Below are 22797 nucleotides of genomic sequence, written 5' to 3' on the forward strand. Positions count from 1 at the left end.
TCCAGGAGAGAAACTTCGAAAATCTCACATCAGTCAGTTCGTAAAACATCCCTTGAAGAAGATGTTTTGGGTTTCTTTTCAGTTACTATGGCGTCTAAGCCTTACATATCGTAGAAAGTATGATGCGAGGACCTCAGTACATCGAAGTTTTGCAGAGAAGAGTCGTTCCAGAATTAAAAAAGAGATTTCCAATTGGATCTGGCATTTTTCAGCAAGATCTGGCTCCGTGCCACACATTGAAACTTGTGAAGAATTTTATAACTACAACGCAAATAAAGGTGCTGGACTGGCCTGGAAACTCTCCGGACTTAAATTCTATTGAAAATCTTTGGGCGATTTGTAAAGAAAGACTTCAGGAAAAAGACTGTACTACGAAAGATAAGCTAATTGAGGCCATAATTGAAGTGTGGTACCGCGATCCAAAAATTAGTAAAGATTACAGTCAACTCGTGGACTCGATGCCAAAGCGGATTAATGATCTTCTGAAAAATAAAGGCGGTCATATCATGTATTAATTTGTGAGTAATTTTTTGATTCTCAGACATAAAACGCAAAAAATTGAAAAAAATCGTAATTTTCCGTCTTGTTTCAATTAATTTGTACAAGGGTGCAATTACGGCTGTGGTGACACACTAGCCTGATCACTATTAATGGTCAAACTGTGCTGCAACAAGGTACTGTGATAACCATACAAAATAGGGACGCAGCCTTAGTTTTGTCATAGGTGGGTGCAGCTATTGAGAACTATTTTCTAACAACGTGCTTTCCACTGAGCTCAACTAGTTATCTACTTCCTGGAAGAAGAAGGTATCGAGCGATTGTACTCGTCAAAATGATCACCGGACTTTAATCTGATTGAACACGTGATTCACATCCAAGTGGAACTGATGAACTCTAATGGAGAAATGAGTCATGTTGTCAAAAGAGGTCATTGTTTCTCTCAATACCACACTGACGTACTTGATGAATATAGACTGTATTGTATAGAAAGTTCCAATTCTCCTTAATTGTAATTAACTGGTCGTAAAGTTAATTGGTCTTATTCTGTCTCTTTGATTAAACTGTATATTAGAAATGGTGTAAAAACATTGTTGGACGATATGAATAGTAATATAATAGTAATAATAATATTTCAGAAGCTTAAAAAAAAACGTTATGTCGTGTACGGTAAAAGCACTGTTAATACATTTGTAATTTGTCTTTTGAAGGCTTGCTGTTGTTTAGTTACTTGAAACTAATGTTACCAAGTAAATAATTAAAATGCATTTTTAATGTAAAATTTTAATGTGTGAAACATATATATGTAAAAATGGCTGGTATGGGTTGAGAATTTTTGTTATGTAAAGGAGCGAACAACGTTGTTTTCTCGTGATCACGGATTAATGTGTGAAACGTCTTCTCTCAATTAAAAAAAACTATATTTTGTTATTTCATGCCATGTTTTCTCTCTGAGTTGGCGGTGGGTGGTGATGACTAGCTGCTCTCCCTCTACTCTTACTATGCTAAATTAGGGACGGCTAGCACAGATGGCTAAGTCACATCCATAATATCTTTTGAGTAACAAACCAGAATTGTCATTATAACTATTTTACTTTATTTCTCGAGAATCTTTTGAGACTAACAACTTTTCATTCTCTGTAGTAATTTGTTACCATATTTTTCTAGCGTTTATAATGTATAACAATATGTAGTAATAGAATGAAATTTGTGAAGTTTGAAGTTGTTACTTCCTTTCCTAGACTTAAATTACACAATGTAACAAAATTTTTACTTTCTCTTGTTCCTGAACAGAAACTGTTATTTCCCAATTGCTTATGCCTAAAGTAAATGGAAAAGACCTATTTTTCTTTTCAAACTTTGCTTTTGTGACCTTGGAGCGTATAACATAATGGAAGACTATATTTGGGGGCTGATACGTGAACATGATTTACATTACAGTCGCAAATCTCGAAAAACTACTCACTTCTAAACATTTTTGTATAACTTTAGTATACATACATGTAAATCTTGATTCATATGTTGTTTTATTCAGACATCATGTAAATGAATGTGCAAATTTGTCCGTTTTTACATAGAAAATAGGTTAGTTTCTAAATTTCATTATCCAGGTCACAAAAGCAAAGTTTGAAAGGAATAATGGCCATTTTCTGTAATTTCACAACATAAGCAATTAAGAAATAACACAATTTTGTTCATGGATAGTATGACTTTGCTAATTATGCATGTATTATGAGTCATAGAAATCAAATAGTTGATTCTATTTACTGATTGTTAATACTCAAATTTATCAAAGTCATTTGTTTGTATTATTACTAGTTAAGTAGTTGAGTAGTTAAGCAAAGCACACTGTAAATTTTTCGTGTGTGTTTTTTTTTTGCATTCGAAATAATGAAACGTAGAATAAGCTTTATCGTAGTCAATGTAATACGGGCCAGTTGTGGATTTAGGTATGCAAGGTTGAGCGCGTTAAATTTACTTTGACCAAAAAATGCTTTCTATGTATTAGGTCCATGTTACAATAATGTATTAGGTCCATGTTACAATAATGTATTAGGCACATTTGTGCTGAGTGAACTGGTCCTCATGATGATATAAAAACACTGAACTTTTCTTTTCAAATTATGTACTTTTGAATCTGTGTATGAATTTAATACTGTATTCAGCTAACTGACGGTATTGTCATTCTATTCTGTACAAATAATGTGGGTATTTTGACAATAATAACCCTTTCCTTGTTTTTTCTTTTTTCTAAGCCAGTGTAAGTCTGAATGTCATTATTGAATACAGTATTGTTCCAAGTCAGTGTATTCAGATATATCACCACTAAGTCTGTTGTGATATGCTTAAAATTTACAATATAGTAACATCACCGGTTTGTTTTCTTTGTTCGTTTTGGAATTTCGCACAAAGCTACTCGAGGGCTATCTGTCCTAGCCGTCCCTAATTTAGTAGTGTAAGACTAGAGGGAAGGCAGCTAGTCATCACCACCCACCGCCAACTCTTGGGCTACTCTTTTACCAACGAATAGTGGAATTGACTGTCACATTATAACGCCCCCACGGCTGAAAGGGCGAGCATGTTTGGCGCGACGGGGATGCAAACCCGCGACCCTCAGATTACGAGTTGCACGCCTTAACACGCTTGTCCAAAAAAAAATCTATGTACGCTATTGACTCTTTGTTTTAGCGCGAAGTTACACAGTTAGTTATCCGCTCTGTGTTCACAGAAGGTATAGAACCTGAAGTTACATATTCTAGTCTTTAAACAAAATCGTAGGTAGCAGCATCAGTTGATGATGGCCGCCATTTAAGGGTTACACAAATTCTACCTGGTAGTTAAATACTGATTTTGATGAATAGTGTTACTGAATATCCACTACTGTAACCATGGAAAAGGGGCAGAAGGGTGTGTGTTTTTTCTTATGGCAAAGCCACATCGGGATATCTGCTGAGTCTACCGAGGGGGGAACAAACCTCTGATTTTAGCGTTGTAAATCCGTAGACATACCGCTGTACCAGCGGGGGGCAGGAGTAGAAGGAGGTAGTTGCCCCAGACTTTAACTCTGATCAAATGGTTACTGAAATGAAGAACAAAATAATAGGTGCACAGTTGCGGGCCGATCATCTTGGCCATGATGTTCAATAATAACTTTCCTTATCTCTCTAATAACGCTTTTCATGCGCTTTCACCGAATATTCAAAGTTGAGTTTATTTTTTAAAGTCCTCTATGTATTGGTTTCGCTTCTGTGCATGCCAGTTATTACATACATACACCGAAAGGTTTCCATTTCTATCTCTGTAGATGTTTTTAGTCCTGTACTTCAGACTTGATTTTTTTTATCTCAAGGCTTTAAAGTACGTTTCATAACATTTAAGTAAGTAGTGACACACTTAATACAGTTTATCTGCTAAAAGTTTTAGCAGCTTTCATTTCTCTATTAGAAACTAATATTTATGAAATTACAGCCGTTTTTATTACACAGAAAATAATGTTGAAAACCAAACGTATAAGCTATCTTTGAAGGTAGAACCGCGATAGGAGTTTGTAATGTTGAGTAGTACCTATATTTATGGTTATATACATATTCTATCTTTAGATAACTAAGACATATTCTAGCACGCGTCAACAAACCTTCATTACAGTATAGTTACCTGACTCTCTCGGTTGTTCATTGTTAAGCCCGAGGGCTCAACACAACAATTTGGAATTCGATCTTTCAAGTGGAAACAGCGCAGATGCCCATTGTGTTAAACAACAAATAATTTTCCTGGTATTTAAAATGCACTCCTGCGTTCTCGCTGATTTGTCTTTTGGTTTAATTGACACAATTTAGACGATGTTCTATTGACATCGATTTATTTGAGTCATATTTCAAACATTAACTCATTTTTGAGATAATCACCTACAAAGTGTCATAAAAAATCTGTTGGAAAAAGGAGTCTGAAGCAGGCTCTAAGTTTGCAAACATGTCTGGGCACAACGGTACGACTGCGGATTTCCATCGCCAGAATCCGGGTTTCGATACCTGTGATGGGGTCAAACACAGATAGTCCATTGTGTAGCTTTGTGCTCAATTCCCATCAATCAATATTTGATATGTTGGTGTTGAGTGAAGGACCATTCATTGCTAGATGCATAAAAAATTTAAATTTACAGCGTTAGGAATTGTGCACGTTTTCACTATCACTCGCTGTTAAGTACTATTTTGTTGAAACTTTCAGTGGTTTCGAAGTATTAGCCAAAGTCATCCCTAATTTTGAGCTTTCAAAATTGCAGTATGCCGTGGGATATATGTACAAATATCAATGCATAATATTTTTAATATCGAATTTTCTAAAATGCCCCTTTCTTTCCAGTTACCACTATAATTAGACTATATCGATTAGAGCACGTAAAGTATCCGATTTTCGTAAGTAGATAAAAAAAGGTTTTTAGAATCATATAGTCATGAATAGTTCAGCAGTTGAGTAGGAAGAAAGATACGAAGATAGATGTTAATTATCCTTTTTAGCTGCAATTGAACGGTTTGTTTTGAATTTCACACAAAGTTACACGAAGGCTATTTGCGCTAACCGTCCCTAATTTAACATTATAAGACTAGAAGGAAGGCAGCTAGCCATCGCCACCCACCGCCAACTCGTGGGCTACTCTTTTACCAATGTAAAGTGGGATTAACCCTCACATTATAAAGGATGAGTATGTTTAGGGTGATGGGGATTTGAACCTGCCACTTTTGCATTATGAGTTTAGTGCCTTATCTACCTGGCCATGCCAGCCTGCGAGTGATTGGCTCATATGATAGCTGAGTATGTTTGTTTTCTTTCAAGTACAAACTTTTAGCTCATAGATCCGTCATCTCTTGACTGATTTGAGATCTAATTACAGTTGTGAACTCAGACGGACAAACTCCTTTGACTGATGTATTTAACCACGCCCAGTGCCTCATACTTAATTTATTCTTATCCTGCCTAAAATAATTTCCATTTGAGGGTAGGCTGATAGAGATTCTGATGAGTAGTAAAATCGAATCAGGTATACGCATATCCCACGCTCGGTATTGCTGGTGCACATAAATATATTTACTAAAAAGGGAAACAAAGTTCTCATAGATTAATTTACTCTAATCCTGCCTAAAATAATTTCAAGTGTCGCGGTTATTGAAAATTCTCTGTTGTTCTTTTCAATTTGTCATTCACATTAGATGCTTACATCAGAAGTACTTTATTATGTAAAATAGAACAATTTAAGTTCAGTTTTAAGTATTTAGGAAAAAAAAAAAAAGCTCAAGATATAAAAATGTAAGACTATCATTCTGTGTAATCGATATTGTGTTCGCCTTTTGTATTTCTCATCTCATTAAAGCTAAGATGTTTAAATTAAACTTACGAACTTGTTCCAAAATAAAAATCACATGTCACTCTAGATTAATGACGAAAATTAGATAAGGGCTAGTTAGCCACTTCACAATGCACCTGATTTCTTTAAACCTTTCGAATCTACGCATCTACTACCGCAATAAACAAATACACTTATATCGTAGATATATTGTTTATCAAACATAAATAACTGTTGACATACTTTGAGAAAGAGAAGTGTATGAATGAATAACTTGAATTTATAGTGTTTAAGATGACAGTGCAATTTTTAAGAACAAATAAAACGTGAACCGTAAAAAATACAATTTATAGTGCAATCAGATATAGTATGTTTTTATATTTTTAAATATTTCTTTTAAAACTTAGATATCAAAAGACCATTGGAAACTTAACATAGTAGTATGCAAACATATATATATTGCTTAAATCTTGTCAATATATTTAGGAATTAATTTTCTCTTCAATTTCACTTTTTTTAGAGATCTCATTCTACATTAGATCTCATATTGGCTTATGACAACAACGGAATAATGAATGTGTGTTTCTGTGTTTTCTCATAGCAAAGTCACATCTGGCTATCTGCTGAGCCCACCGAGATGAATCGAACCCCTGATTTTAGCGTTGTAAATCTGTAGACTTACCGCTGTACTAGCGGGGAACGGAATAATGAACGCATCGCAAGTTGGTTTTTGAGGAACCATTACTTCGTTTAGTTCTTACTCTGAATATATTTTCGACAAAGGGTAATAATACAATGACAGTCTCCCCGCTGGGACAGCATAAGTCTTCGAATTTACAATACTAAAATTAGCGGTTCGATTTCCCTCAATGGATACAGCAGATAGCCCGATGTCTCTTTCTTATCAGAAAAAAACACTCACCTTCCAAACCAATACATGTAGGTGAAAGAAAAACCAATTTTTGAAATTAATGCACCCGGATTTCTGACATAACAAATTGCCAAAACTCACTAACTTTGTAAGTTATTTACAAATAATTTTAGTATTTATTATTTTGTTTACAAAAACTTTGCACCGCAGAAGAGATAAAATTTTATCATTGTTACGCTGTAATGGCTGATTATGGACTTTGTTGTTGTTTTACGAGAGAATATCTTCCCGAAATTAAAATAAAATTTTAATCACCCAATACCACAAAAAGGAGCCAATAATTAAACATTTAATATCATAAGTAATTTAATTATTTTCTGTTTTTTACAAATTTCTTGCAAAATTACTCGATTGCTACTAGAGCTAGTCGACCCTAATTTTAAAAAAATAAGTTAAAGTGAAGACAGATAGTTAACACCACCCGCTACTTACTCTTGGATTACTGAAAACGAATAGTAGAATTTACAATTACATTATATCGTCCCCACAACTGAAAGTGTAGGTATGTTTAGTAATGAAATTAAGACTCTCGACCCACAAACAGTGAGTCTAACACCCTAACCACCAGGCCAATTATTTCAGTAAAACGCAAAGTATTATATTATGTCACCCCTTCAGTAATGTCCGATTTTAGGTTAAGAAAAAGAGAAAGGATTTCAAACGCTTTTAATGTTATTTAATCAATAATGTATGTTCCATTACTATTAATTACTTTCTGACAAACTTTCACAAGCTTCTGAATTCCACTTCTACAAAATTTTTGGTGTTTGGAGGAAAAGAATGTAGAGAGGGTAGTTTTGACATCTTCATGTGTTCCAAGTTCATTTAGATCAAAATAGTTCTGCAAACTTCAGAATAGATGATAAGCAGATGGGGTAAGGTCTGGAGAATAATGAGGATGTGGAAGTTTTTCCCAGTCTAGCTCTTCAATCTTTGCAGATGCGATCCTTGTTGTATGGGTACGTGCATTATCCTAGTGTAACACACCACCTTTATGATTGATCAAAGCAGGCCTCTTTTCTTCCAGTGCAACATTCAAGTACTCGAACTGTTGACAATAGAAATCTGATGTAATCGTTACATTGAGTAACAGCAACTCAAAATGGATTACACCAAAATATCCCACCAAACGCTTAACAAGAATTTTCTATGGTGGAGGTCCATTTTAGGCATTACTATAGCCAGTTTACCTGCACTGAGCCATTGTCTGTGGCGCTTACTATTTTTATTTATCCATTTTTCATATCCAGTCACTAACCTGTCCAAAAAAGGTGAATTACGTTCACGAAAATGCAAATGTCCACTCTTGCTCTAATGTTGGCTTCCATCAAATCATGGTGGACCCATTTTCCAAGTTTTGACACCTTTCCAAGCTGTTGCAAATGACAGTGAACTGTTGAATGGGTTGAACTAAGCTTCTGTGCTAGTTCTTCAACTGTTACAGCACAATCTTCATCAAGTGCAGCCAGCAGCAAGTCATCATTTAACTCAACAGGACGACCTGAACGTGGCGCATCACTTAAGCTGTAGTCACTTAATCTGAACTTTTGAAACCACCTTCGACATTTTCTTTCATTGAGATACTCCACACCATAAACACCTTGAATATTTCGTGTAGTTTCTGCTGCACTATTGCTTTCTTTAACTCATAAATCATTATATGCCTAATGTGCTCCTCAAACACATCCATCTTCATAAGGGTTTATTTGATTAATGATCTGAAAACGTGGAGTTGGGTTAATTTCTTTTATTTGTCTAAACATTTTTATACACGTACTACTACACATTTTAGTCATTAAAGCCTTCTACAAAGACAGAAATGATGATGCACTTTTTGTATTAAACTTTACGACATTACTTACGAGATGACACGTAAGTATGACATAAGTTGGTAAGAATTAAATACTTACTGTTTCAATCATAAGATTTTTATTTACCAAACAGGTAAACTCTTGCAAATAGAGATGACCATTACAATTTTGTTAATAATTCATCAATACTTACTAACTTTTCTTAAGAATTAGGCCTAAAAACACGTCGTATTAGATGTAGTCTACTTTACTACCCCTACTATCTCAAATTAAATAAATTATTGAATCGTTTGGTTTTGATTCCAGCTGGTCAAAGTAATTTCATATTTTTCACACAAAGACATCGTGGTTGGATAAGGATAAAATATAAAGTTTTTTTTTTTACAATAATAACAATAAACAAATAAACGATAAGTTGGTTGTGGTGATTAAGTTTCATTTGTTATTTTAAAATATGTTTTCTTTTCGTCAATAATAAAAGCTTAAAATATAAATATTGAAGACAAAATCAAAATACGGTTTAAATGAAAGTAGCTGCATATAAAGAAATAAATCATGCTAGACATATTGACTTTGGTTTGCGGCCTGGCATGGCCTAGCGCGTTAAGGCGTGCGCTTCGTAATCTGAGGGTCGCGGGTTCGCGCCCGAGTCGCGCCAAACATGCTCGCCCTCCCAGCCGTGGGGGCGTTATAATGTGACGGTCAATCCCACTTGTCGTTGGTAAAAGAGTAGCCCAAGAGTTGGCGGTGGGTGGTGATGACCAACTGCCTTCCCTCTAGTCTTACACTGCTAAATTAGGGACGGTTAGCACAGATAGCCCTCGAGTAGCTTTGTGCGAAATTCCAAAACAAACAAAGACTCTGGTTTGTTTTGAGTCGGACTTAGCCTGGTACTTAATATCCTAGTCTGTTAATCCAAGGATTCATTATTCATGTCCAACTGCCACAAAATTGCGATCAGTACTTCCGAGAAACAGTGAAATCCCATTATTCGACCAGACTAGAATAGCTCAAGAGTTGACAGTAGCTGCTATAAACTAGTTATTTTCTCACTATCCTTAGTGCTAAAAATTAGGTTCGGCTATACTCAGATAGACCTCTTGTAACTTTACGTGATAATACCAAACAAATAAAAGGATTTCTCGTTCTAATAAAATAATACAATGTTTAACACTGAAAGTTTGCAACTAAAGGTGTGTATATGTACTAAATACAAACAATATAATAAAAAAAATGTTATATGTGGGAAGTGAGGCCGTCACTGTGTTAATTCTTCAAACTAACCATATAGCTGTGCAATAGTGTATTTGTAGTCTACCCATCGAGGGTTTCGAACCCTATTTTTAACGTGTAACACCCCCAGACTTGCAGAGCACAGATAGTTTTTGGTGTAGCTTTGTGCTTAAAACCAAATAGCGATAGCACTATGTTTGACATATCCATTGCCGATGATGTGTTCGCTTAATAAAGATGTCATCTGGCCAATTGGGACACAAGAAACACACGGCCGTACTCGATTAGGACAATTATTATTGTGTGAATGTATTTTTCAAGATGGCAAAAAATTATTATAACTAATTATATCTGCTGTTAGATATTAGTAATAACCCTATTATATTTTTAACACCACATTCTTTGTTAAATCCCTTAAGAATTTCCAAAAATTCGCCAGATTCTTTGTCGACGACGCGTTTTGTTTAATTTAGAGTTCATTATGCCGATTTAGACTACAAACGCAGTAGTGGTTGGACCACTACTTAATTAACCTGTTCTGAAATTAAATTATCAGTCAAAGTTTATCGTTTATTTAAGGGGTGCAGATAACCTATTACTAAGTTTTGTGAGGGACGTCTAGCGCAAGTTTCAATACATTGTTTTCTGACTGCCTGAAAATTAGGTGTTTAACTATGTCCAAAGGGATACTATCCTTAAAAAAAATTCAGTAATATTGGGAAATGATGTGTAATTGGAAATATAAAGAAATAAAAAATACTCGTGTCATTAGAATGTTTCACAATAAAGTTTCCCTAAAGGTGACGATCCAGATCAGGTGAGGTTTTAACAAGGTCTTACTTGTAGCTGTTTAGTTGTCACAAAAAGTGGAAGTTCAACTGATGTTTGTTCTTCTTTGAGTTTCTCCCTTTTGAAAATACTCGGGAAGTGTACTCGAAAGTTGTTGCAAGCTCTCTTTGTTAACCTGAAGATGACGTAAGAAGAACAAAACGTTGTTCTATATTTGTAAAAACGGCTCGTTTGGGTTGAGAAAAATTTTTACCTAGAGGAGTGAACCTGACGATGACCGAAGGTCGAAACGTTGTTCACTCTTCTACGTAAAAAAATTTCTCAACCCAAACGAGTCGTTTTTACAAATATATTTCTCTGGGGTTTTCTCAACATCACTGATTAAAACGTTGTTCTGTGCTTTATTTTAATTTAAGTGCTAATAGCGGAACTAGCCGTCTTGAGAATACATTTTTACTTCAAGTGTGTTTCTTGTCATCATGAATAACTATCTCTAAGTGAGAACGACAAATGCCAAGGGTTAGCAGAGGTTGCTGTCTGCACAGTATAACGTCACCACGGCTAATGTACTGAGTGTACTTCGAAGGACATAGCGCCTCGAACGTTTGACCTTTCAATCCGCAGCTAACATACTAAAAACAAAGCCGAGCAACCAAAATTTTTATATAGTTATCATACAGTCATTGTAATTAACGGTGAGAGTGTCAAAACCTAAATAGCAACTAAAAACACAGTGTTTCAAGAATTCAAGGGCCCGGTATGGCCAAGCGTGTTAAGGCGTTCGACTCGTAATCTGAGGATTGCGGGTTTGAATCCCGGTCGCACCAAACGTGCTCGCCCTTTCAGCCGTGGGGGCGTTATAATGTGATGGTAAATCTCATTATTCGTTGGTAAAGGAGTAGCCCAAGAGTTGGCGGTGGGAAGTGATGATTAGCTGCCATCCCTCTAGTCTTACACTGCTAAATTAGGGACGGCTAGCACAGATAGCCTTCGAATAGCGTTGCGCGAAATTCAAAACAAACAAATAATTCAAGAATTCGAATGTTAAACACAAAAGACATGTTTTATAATCGCCAGATTTACGTATTGGAAACTGTCGTGATTACTTTGAGTAACTGACAATATTTTACACTACCAATAATACAATGTAAAGAATTACATCAGTTTCTTATTTCTTTACTAGTAAGAAAACAAGCAATGTAAGATTCTAAATTAAAACGGATAATTAAACATAAAACATCTCTAACAGAACTGTTTTATTGTTAAAGTAAAGAGCTTCATTACTCAATAACAGTTTTTTAAAAGAAAAGTAAGAAAAACATTGTATGTTCTTTATATTTTTCACGAGACATAAGTAGTCAAATGTAGTTTGATATCAGTATCACTGTTTGTTCTCCTTTTTGTTGTTCTGTTTCTTTTCCACTTTCCTTCTATGGGATTTCGAATGCTTCGTTGCTGAAGACGATGATCTACTAAACGACCTAGGTGAGTTTTAGTCTTTGTTTTGTTTTTTTCTGTAATTGAATTACACATAAAGTCCGAGTTTCGAGACGGCTAAGCTGGTTAAAGCTAGCCTAAAAAGCAGACAAAACTAGAATAACATCTCTTTTTCCATCACTTCTAGTTTTATTTAATTTTTGTTGAATCATTATTAAAAGTTTGCAGTTAAACTCAGACCTTCAGAATTTCGTTGGTCAGATTTATCTTCAAATAAGGAAATATAAATGTAAAGATGTATGTTAAATATAGAATGTGTGTGTGTATGTATGCAGGGTTTCATATAATAACTGATAGTCTCATTTTATGATTATTTAATGGTCCGGCATGGCCAAGCGTGTTAAGGCGTTCGACTCGTAATCCGAGGGTTTCGGTTTCGAATCTCGCTCGCACCAAACATGCTCGCCCTTTCAGCCTTGTCGGTGTTATAATGTGACGGTCAAACCAGCTATTCTTTGGTAAAAGAGTAACCCAAGAGTTGGCTAGCTGCCTTCCCTCTAGCCTTACACTTCTAAATTAGCGACGGCTAGCGCAGATAGCCCTCGAGTAGCTTTGTGCGAAATTCAAAACAAACATATGATAATTTAATTTTCGTTTTTACTTATCTTTTAATTATTACTCATAGTAATTAGGTTTGTTTCCTTTATCCTCATATCATAGTTATTTCAGTTGTCTAATTTGCTTTTAAAATTATAATGGGCACGACATTTCCATTTACACAGCTTGTTTAACATGTTCTCTTTGGGGTAGTTAGTGATTTGATTTGATACCAATCCATCTCATTAGACATTCACAATTAATTTACAAAAATACCTCGGTTAGGCTTAATGTAGCTAAATTAATTTCAATTATCATCTGTGCATGATTAAATAATAAATGGTTGAAACAAGCGAAAAGCTGTCTTTGTCAAACAATCAATATACTCAGTGTGTGCACGTGGTTATCTTAATGACAACAGAAGGTTTTGAGTTATGTTTTTATTAACCCACGTGAAACTTTCATATTTTGTCTTAAAAGTACGCGTTGTCTGGAAAGGATTTATGTTACAATTCGTTCACATTATTTGCAAAAACTGATGAATATGTTATTTTCTTTGCCGACAGATAAGTAAATATTAAAATGAGATATATTAAAGTAAGAAAGTTGAATGAAATAAGGTGTAAAAATACTTGTTATTATTATTCTTTAACAAAATCAGACATTTTCCTATTTAATTTTCAGGTGAACTATCTTTTTGTCAATTCAAAAATAGAGTATACGTATATTTTCAAAGTTTCAGTTAAAATTTGAAAATTTCATTATAACCTTTTCAAATCCATCTTATTCTTAGAGGGTTATGAGGTTATTTCTCTCGGTGATAAAAGAGTTAACTTGAAATGTCCAATGTAGATTTTCTACAAAACATTAGTTCTTTAATAGAAGTGCATTATAATGTTAAATACATTATATTAAAGTAATATTAATCAACAGTTCACTTGTGAACTACAGCTGGTATAAAGTAATGTGATGAAAAGATATGTACAAGGACTATGTTTTGACATTCTTTGGAGTTTTAAAGGGTGTGTGATGCCCTCAAAATTTATCGTTTTGAGGTAGCGTGTGCAACAATCCTCTCCGGCCTAGTGTATTAATATACTCAAATTATAAACATGTTTTCATGTCGGAGATTTATAATTTCTAGGACGGGAGTATCTCTTTACTTAACGGCACCAGAAAACAAAAGAACATGAATCATCTTTGGATACCGGGACCATCTAGATAAATAAAACTGTGTCAAAATCGTTCCTTAGCCGCGGTTTGTAGCAGTCGATAATTCAAGAATACGGAGTTCGTTTGTTTGTAGTTAAGCACAAAGCTGCACAATGGGCTGCCTGTGCTGTACCCACAATGAATATCGAAACTTCCTTTTTAGCGTTGTACTTCCACAGACATAGCGTTGAGCCACTGAAGGGGGAGCATAACGGAGTAGTAAAATCCGTTCAGGTACCCAAGGAAGCATTATGCAACATGATTAAGGAGAAACTCAGCCTGGAAAAGCGACGCAAGTCATGTATATACAATGTGCTTTTACCAGTTCAACCATCGAATACCTTAAGTAGATCGAGAGTGAAACAAATATTTATGTTGATCTTGTAACAAAAAAGCCGGCATAAAGATATATCATGCTATCAGTATGCTAATTATATCATATGAAAACTATTCTGCAAGGCTACTGTCAAGGTCCGTTATCATCAGATAGAGTATCACTTGACATACCGCCAACTAACGACATGGTGATTCTTCAAAGTCAGTTTAAAAGAATTAATGGTAGCACAACGTTCTTCAAATTTAGATTTTTTTAATGAAGAAATATTTGATTGGAACAGCTCTGTTCAGCTGCTTAATGTACTATAACTTATTAAGCAATGTATCTCGAATTCCACACCTGTCAGTTTTTACTTCATTTTCAAGGCCAAAGTTAAACTGGTTTCTTTCATGATCCACTAGCTACTTGTCTATTTTTTTAAAGTTTCTAACCTCTAATCTTAAGAGGATTGCATTTGACCTAAAAAACAAGAATTAAAACAAGAACATTGAATAAACGGAACTTTTCAATTAATCTTTTCATTGTTATTTTTCTATTGTTCCTTCTGCTTTCAACCACTTTTGTACCGCACTGGTAAAACAGTAAGTCTACAAATTTACAACACTAAAATCAGGAGTTCGATTTCCTTCGGTGACACAGCAGATAGCTCGATGTGACTTTGCTATAAGAAAACACACGCATCCAAACCTCATTTCTTCATTTGTAAGCGGATGAATTTGAAACCTGATAGTGTTACATCTTGGTCCATTATACCCAAATAACTTTGTAACTATTTCGATTTAGACTTTCTTGAGGATTTTATGGGGTCAAACGTCTGTTTCTTTGTTTGTTTTGAATTTTGCGCAAAACTACATTTAGCAGTTTAAGACTAGAAGGAAGACAGCTCGTCATCACAACTCACCACCAACTATTGGGCTACTCTTTTACCAACGAATAGTGGGATTGGCCGTAATATTATAACGCCCCCACGGTTGAAAGGGCAAGCATGTTTGGTGTGACTGGGATTCGAACCCGCGACCCTCGGATTGCAAGTCGAATGCTTTAACCACCTGGCCATGCTGAGCCTGATCAAACATCAAACAGCCTAAAAAAAGTTGGATATTTTGAGTCTCCATCAGGGGACGGAGCTCACAAAAACAGCAACATGATTTTGAGGTTTTGGTTAACTACTCGGCCATATTTTGATCAGTTTACATCGGAGTTGATACTGCGTGTTGGAGACATGGTTGCGTTCACTCGTGAATGTGGTATCTTTTATTTATATATAAGTATGATAAAAAATAATTTAGAAAAACAACTAGGGAGATATATATATAACCTAGAAAGCTTTAGTAATCTATAAAGTGAATAAGACAGTTGAATAAGAATGTTCAAAACTACTAAAACAGAAATACTTAAAACAAATAAACGCGTCCCTACTTTCATAAGTTCTCAGCTAGTACAATAATAAGTCTAGGGATTTACAACGCTAAAATCACGGGTTCGATTCCTCTTGGTGGGCTCAACAGATAGCCCGATGTGGCTTTGCTGTAGGAAAACACACTACTTTCATAAATCTTTCTATTTATGTTAATCTGAGGAAAGCGTAGAAATAAAGGTGTATTTAATTGTAACTTATATCACTACAAACCGGTTTTCGATACCCATGGTTGGCAAAACACAGCCCATTGTGTAGCTTTGTGTTCAATTACAAACAAAAATCATTTTTATTAGCTATATGTTTGTGCACCAGCAATACTAACCATGGGGTGCACGTAAACCCGATTCAATTTTTATCACTCATTAGGGTGTCTGCAGGTCTACCCTGCAATCTAATTATATACCTAAGGTATATAAGCGCGTTGTTCGTTTTTCACATATGTACACACACTTATCGGTATCCGTTTCAATACAATAAACGAGTCATCAGGACCCGTAGACGGAAGAGTTGTGTGAATTTTAGTGTCATCGTTGCGTTATTTGATTGACAGCCATATCTCACTAACCAAACAGACAAGAGCACCCCAACAGTTGGCAGTGGATGCTGTTTACTAGCTGCCTTTTGTCTAGTTTACCAAACGATAAAATTAATCATAACTTCAGCTAAATATATTTCATTCGGAAAAGATTAATTCAGTACTTTCAATTATTTGTTAAAGTAATTGATTATGAATTGTTTTGGAAGTTTAGAACAGAGAATAAGAAACTAGTGTAAGTTATGCAGCTTTATTTGTGCCAAGTTTCGCGCAAATCTACACACAGACTATCTACACATATCTGTGTGTAACCCTGAGCTCTCAGACCAGAGGAAGCGTACCTACTTAACAGTGTCGTCAACTCTTTAAGTATTTTAACCTGTTGACTGCCAAGTATTTCAGCTGCTGCAATACAACTTTAATGCTTCTTCATTTTGTAACTTTTTTCGTAACGCCATTTTGGATCGATAGTGAAACAATTTGTAAGTAGGTCAAAAGCATGTATGGTACTGACATCTAGCGTTGAAGTTAGGTATTATTGAGAACAAAGTAACTCGTCCGTGGCACTGTGTTACCGATCGGCTTGGACGAGTTATCTCGTCTATGGCACTAAACAGGTTAATCTGATTAAATAGTCTGATTTCATTGTTTGTCTTATGCTGTAATAACGCCACCAACGTGCGAAGTGCCTTTTGCGCCAACAAGTCGCGAACCATGAATAATCGTAGCGACAGTTCCGCGCACGTTAGCTAATGTGTCATCATTGGTTAGCTTCATGTAATTAGAAGGTTTTTTTTTTCTGTATTTTCATTTGATAATCAGATATCTAGCACAATCTTTCTCAATTATCTAAAGTTTTGACAAAATAAAAATATTTGATACGCAGTATTTCGAGAATATAATGCGATATCTGTTGGTAGTTTTCCATTTTAGGATTTCCCGTTGTCATGCGTAATCAAACTAGTTGGCCATTTAAATAGATGCAGATTGCATGTCCTTCCACGAAAAGCAGGTCAGTGTTAGCAGTTGATACGTTAACAATAGTTTGAGTTTTAATTTTTAACTTCATTTATTGCGTTTTTCTTGTTTCCGAACTCTGTATATTAGCGTATAAACAGTGTTATTATTAGGTTAAATAAACGCATAAACTCGAAATTATTCTTGTAGTACAGTTACAGGTAGAAAACGAGTTACTAAAACTGACCGAACCTTTGAACACATTCATTCTATACAAACACAGTTTAGAACGTTACACACAAAAAGAAGGATTTCAAAGTTTATACGAAACAGAAAATTGACACATTAGAATAAATAAAAAAATAGTATTTTATTTTAACATATAGCTTCGCATATCCACTCCATTTTCTAATATCCAAAACCCATCGTGTAGTCTTATTTAAAATACCCATTGTTAAAACTGGAAAAGTGTCAAATCTATAGGAAGTCAGGCCTAAACCTCCTGTGGTTTAAAATAATACTGAGAAGAAAAAACGTTTCCTATGTTTTGAATAAGTATTGTCTTGATGACAGTGAACGTATTTTCTGTTTTTAGAACGTTGCTTGACAAAAATTATGTAAGTCTTGCTCGAAAAGCGAGGAGTTTTAGTAAAGTTAAATATTAGGTTGAGGAATAATTCGTGAGCGTTTTAAATAATTTCATTCAAGCATTACATGCAAGACTATACAATACTTCAATGCATGAACACATTACACCCAAAACATTTATTATGATACTTTATTTCATGTAATACCTAGGTATATAGTATGCATTGTTGTAAACGAAATTGCAAGAAATTAAATGCGAAAAGCAGATGGTGTCGAAAATGCTCGATTTTGTCCACTTCACATTTCATTTAATGAGCTGAAAATGAAAGCAAAAATTAAAGACATATGAAAATCAAACACACCATCTATTAGAGCAAAAAATTATCTACCAAATGACATGAAATATTTTGCGAAAGCGTTTCATTTATGAATATATTTTTTAACTTGAAAAAACGCTCACGAATTATTCCTCAACCCAATAACTTTGTGTTTTGATTTTTTCATTAAACAACTAAATAAATTATTCGATTTAAATTATCTTATATAGAAATGGAGAGCTCGTACTGATTTCGTTTTTTGTTTTTTTTAATTTGCCCAAAGCTAATATAAAACTATCTTCCATAGCCATCCTTAGTTCGGAAGTGATAGACAAAAGGGAAGGCAGCTAGAGAACGCCGCCTTCTACCAACTTGTGGTCTAATTTAATCGAAGAGGGGGATCTGAACGTTACTCTTATAACGTACCAATAGCCCCAATGTGTCCCGACATGTTAACTGAGGCGCGATCGGTCTTAGAACAAAGAAGATACTGGCTGTTAAATTTTAGGAGAAAAAAACGCTGTATGTTTATATGTTACGATAAATATGGAATGGCGTGACCGGAGAAAATTAGCCATCTAGTGGTTGCTTTTAACAATAAATCTTTTGCCATTGTAATTTTGGAAAGAAAGAAATATGGCTGAAACACAATTATCTTTCAATAGTTTCCTAAATATAAGTTATTTATAAAGGTGGAAAATAGCTATACATAAGCAAGTGAAACACAATCATTGGAGTATTTAGGAACACAATAAAATAATCAAGTGTGACAAAAAATATGAGCCCGGCCCTGGACTCGTAATGTGAGTGTCACAGGTTCGAATCCCCGTCACACCAAACATACTTGCTCTTTCAGCTGTGAAAAAGTTAAAATATGAATGTCAATTCCACTACTTGTTGGTAAAAGAGTAGCCCAAGAGTTGGCAGTGGGCGGTGATGACTTCTCTCTAGTCTTGCACTGCTAAATTAGAGACGGCTAGCGCAGATAGCCCTCGTATAGCTTTGCGTGAAACTAAAAACAAACAAACAGAAAATATTAAGAGCCTGAAGACACATAGTTTTATGAGGCAAAGTAATTTTCTTTAAAGAATAACCTAATGTGTTACGTCACTCTTTATCTCAAAGTTTATAATTTCGTGCGTGGTTTTTGATGAAAATTATCGATAGATGATTTTTAACAATGTCCAACATTTTTTCCGCAGTGGGGATGTGCATACGCCGAACAAGCAGTGGATTATTCTCCCAGAGTGACATCCGAACAGTGGGGATCGTCTTTTGCAGAACATTCAAACGTGCATGAGGAATGGATGATACCTGTGGTCTCGGAGAATAATTCATCATGTGTTGAACAAGAAATGAAGGCCACCACCACTACTGTGATACCAAAGAAATATGTAAAATGTCGAAATCAGATAGGATGCTATACTAAAGAGATATACGAGTATGACACATGCGCATGGTGTTACCATTTTATGCCAAGCTGGGCGTTCCTCACCGACAATCCTAAGTTCCAGTACGTAAACAGTTTTATACCTTAATCTTAGATTGTAACCAGATTGTTTTTTCTTATATTCCCGTATGAATAAGAAAATATTTTAGCATTAATAGGTTATAAGTATATATATATGTGTGTGTGTGTTTCATGTTTGTTAGTTTTGAATTTTGCGCAAAGCTACACCAGGGCTATCTGCACTAGCCGTCTCTAATTTAGCAGTGTAAGACAAGAGGGAACGCAATTAGTCGTCACCACCCACCGCCAAATCTTGGGCTACTCATTTACCAACGAATAGTGGGATTGACTATCACATTATAACGCCCTCACAGATGAAAGGGCGAGCATGTTTGGAGCGACCGGGATTCGAACCCGCGACCCTCGGATTACGATTCGAGTGCCTTAACCACCTGGGCATGCCGGGCTGGAGTTTTGTTGAATGAGGGTACAGGAATAGAACATTTTCATGCCTGGTAGCACATTAAGAAACATCTGCTGTTTCTAAAGTTACTTATCTTTACAGATGCATGAACAGGTACGTGTAGGAAGTTGTTTCTTAATGAGGCGATCAAGATATACATAGATTTTTTTTGTGTATGGTTATTAACGTCTGTTTATATGTAAACATTGTAATTTGATAGAAGCATTCATGTTGCTCATTCCTCGTTTGTATATATTTTTCTTTAAAGAAAGTATTTTGTGTTCCAGATACATCGGTGTAGGAACTTTAAAAGATCCATTAACAAACAAGACCTACTTAGCTGAGACGAAAAACCGTAGTCACGTGATTTTTCAGACGTTTTTGTCAAAACGCTATGCTGAAAACTGGGTCTCCTGTTGCGAGGCGGCTGTTGAATGTTGTGATCAAATGACTTCCACGCCTGTCATCGATAGTGGTAAACACTGTTTTGGTATTGCACCTTTATCGGTTCTTTCCCGTGAGAATCGGATAGCTTTAGAAATTAATAAGAAAATGAGATAAGTATTGTAAAGATCTGATATTTTGTTAAGTAGAATCCGAATATAAATCAAAACACAAAGACACAATAATCAGTTCAAAAATAGAAGTAATATTAAAACAAACTCAAAAAACAGCAGCATGTAAAAAGTGGTTAAAAACTGCTATACGATCGATGGTGTTATACGGTTGGTGCTAAAACGAGTATTACGAAGACAATTGACATGAAATTAAACATTGTTTGTTGTAGAGTAATTTTAGAAATTAAATCGTGTTCTGAATGAAATTCCCTTCCCGTCACACCCAACTACGGTATTCGTAAGTAGGGTCTACTTAAGTTAAATTATTTACTTGAAAAACTCAAGCGGTTATGTAGTTAGGTTTGACATGAAAAGGTGTAGTGAAATCAGTTAATTTTCTAATTTAGGGAATGAAACCTCTGTTTATTCGTTAGTAAAAAGAGTAGCCCAAGAGTTGGCAATAAGTGGTGATGACTAGCTGCCTTTCCTCTAGTCTTACACTGCTAAATTAGGGACAGCTAGCGCAGATAGCCCTCGAGTAGCTTTGCGCAAAATTCAAACCAAACCGATAAAATTTGAAACATCTAGTAACTGCTTTTGCTCTATATTATATGATGTATATATATAAATATATATAGAGAGAGGGGGGAATATTAATGTCAAAGATTTAAATAAGGTAAAACAAAATCAAAAAGAAGGATTGTGTTAAAAACAGCAAATCCAAACCTCTGAACAACTTTAGTTCATTATAAACAGAAACAAAAATAATAAACGCTGCACCAATTGAAAGGATTCCCAGAGAAGAGGATATAATGTGGGATATAAAATATACCCTTGGTTTTGGAGGTGACTGCGGAAGTAGGACCCACCTTGAGGTAGCGAGACACCTTCTATCAGTCTTAACATCCGTTCGTCAGTCTCACATAAAGAAATAAAGGAATAGCAATGTAATTTAAAATAACAGAAATCGAAATCAGGAGAGCGATGTGAGTGCTCAAGCACACCCGATGTGTAGTTATTTTTATAATTACCAGTTATTAACGTAATATTGAGACAAATAAGGTCCTTTCTTAATATACGACAGGTTATATTTACGACCTTTCACTGCAGTGTTATTGTACTCGTAGAGACACTGTGATGTTGAACAAAGAAATGTTTTTGTGATTCTTGTTTCCTTGTTTTGTTTTCCGCACAGCTACTCGAGTCCTATCTGCGCTAGCCATCCCTAATTTTGAAGTGATCAACTCGTAGGGAATACAACCAGTAAACACCACTTTCCAGCAACTACTGACTGGAGTACTCTTTTTTAAAACAAAAACTGGGATTGGCAATCAAATTATTACGCCCCCACAGCTGAAAGGGCGAGCATATTTTGTAACGATATTGGAACCTGCAAATCACGATTTGTGTGTCCTAAAAACAGGTCATTTCAGATTTTTGTTGAATTTAAAAAACAATCATTGGAAATAGAATTGTTTATTTGTTAGCGTACTGGGTTGTGTATTAGAAGATCCAATGTTTGAGCCGTGGTAAACTACTAAATAGGATCCGTACTTTCATGAGGGTGTTATAACTATAACATTCAGTTTCACTACTTGTTTAAGAATAGTAGTGTAAAAGGTAATATGCCGACTGATTGTCATACCTCTAAGCCTAAAACGTGGAATTAACGAAGTGACGAGTAACGAACTTATTCAAACAATTCGTGTGAGGTATAATCTTAGTGGAACATTTGAAGTTTTTCGTAATTCAAATCACTGACAAACGTTCAGTCTAAAATTCAAAACTTGTTTCGAGTTATGTTACATACTTCTTTGTTAAGTGTGTGTTTATCAATGTGAAGTTAAACTACATTACGTTTGTGTCCTAAGATTAAACGTAATCTAAAAAAAAAAGTGTTGTTATTATTAGATAAAAACCATAGGCAGCATTACGAAATCCAAAGTAAAATTCCATAATGACCCAAGGGCAAGTCCTTATAACGCTAAAGAACGCGGTGGGCAGAGCACAGATAATCCATTGTGTGTTTTTGATTTCAACGAAAACAGAAAATTCAAAGCCAAATATTTTGATATGTATGAATGTAGGAAATCGTTTTATTATTCTCTTATTGCTGAGCAGAGCACGAGCTAATGAATACAGGGGCTTCTGATTTATATCCAATTGTTGCAAAAATTCGCTCTGCTTTTTCTGGGGCGTGTGTGCGCTACAAGAACGGCAAACAAATTTCATTATTCAGTCAGACAAGATTAGATATATGGTTGTCAGTGGATTAGTTGAATAGCTGCCTTTTATCGAGTTTATCAGCTCAAAATCAGAGACGGTAT

At 35.1% G+C, this 22797-nt stretch overlaps 1 protein-coding gene across 9 annotated transcripts in view; it reads left to right on the forward strand.

The window, feature by feature from the left end:
• The window catches only part of LOC143246466 (calcitonin gene-related peptide type 1 receptor-like), a 182736-nt gene that overhangs the window by 106185 nt on the left and 53754 nt on the right, over positions 1-22797 (forward strand). For all 9 annotated transcript variants that reach the window (XM_076493231.1, XM_076493232.1, XM_076493223.1 and 6 more), the window contains 2 exons: positions 19203-19513; positions 20201-20388. In XM_076493231.1, coding sequence (XP_076349346.1) covers positions 19203-19513; positions 20201-20388 — 499 coding nt within the window. The remainder of the gene's footprint in view (positions 1-19202; positions 19514-20200; positions 20389-22797) is intronic.

This window comes from Tachypleus tridentatus, chromosome 3 (assembly GCF_004210375.1).
Source record: "Tachypleus tridentatus isolate NWPU-2018 chromosome 3, ASM421037v1, whole genome shotgun sequence".
NCBI lineage: Eukaryota > Metazoa > Arthropoda > Merostomata > Xiphosura > Limulidae > Tachypleus > Tachypleus tridentatus.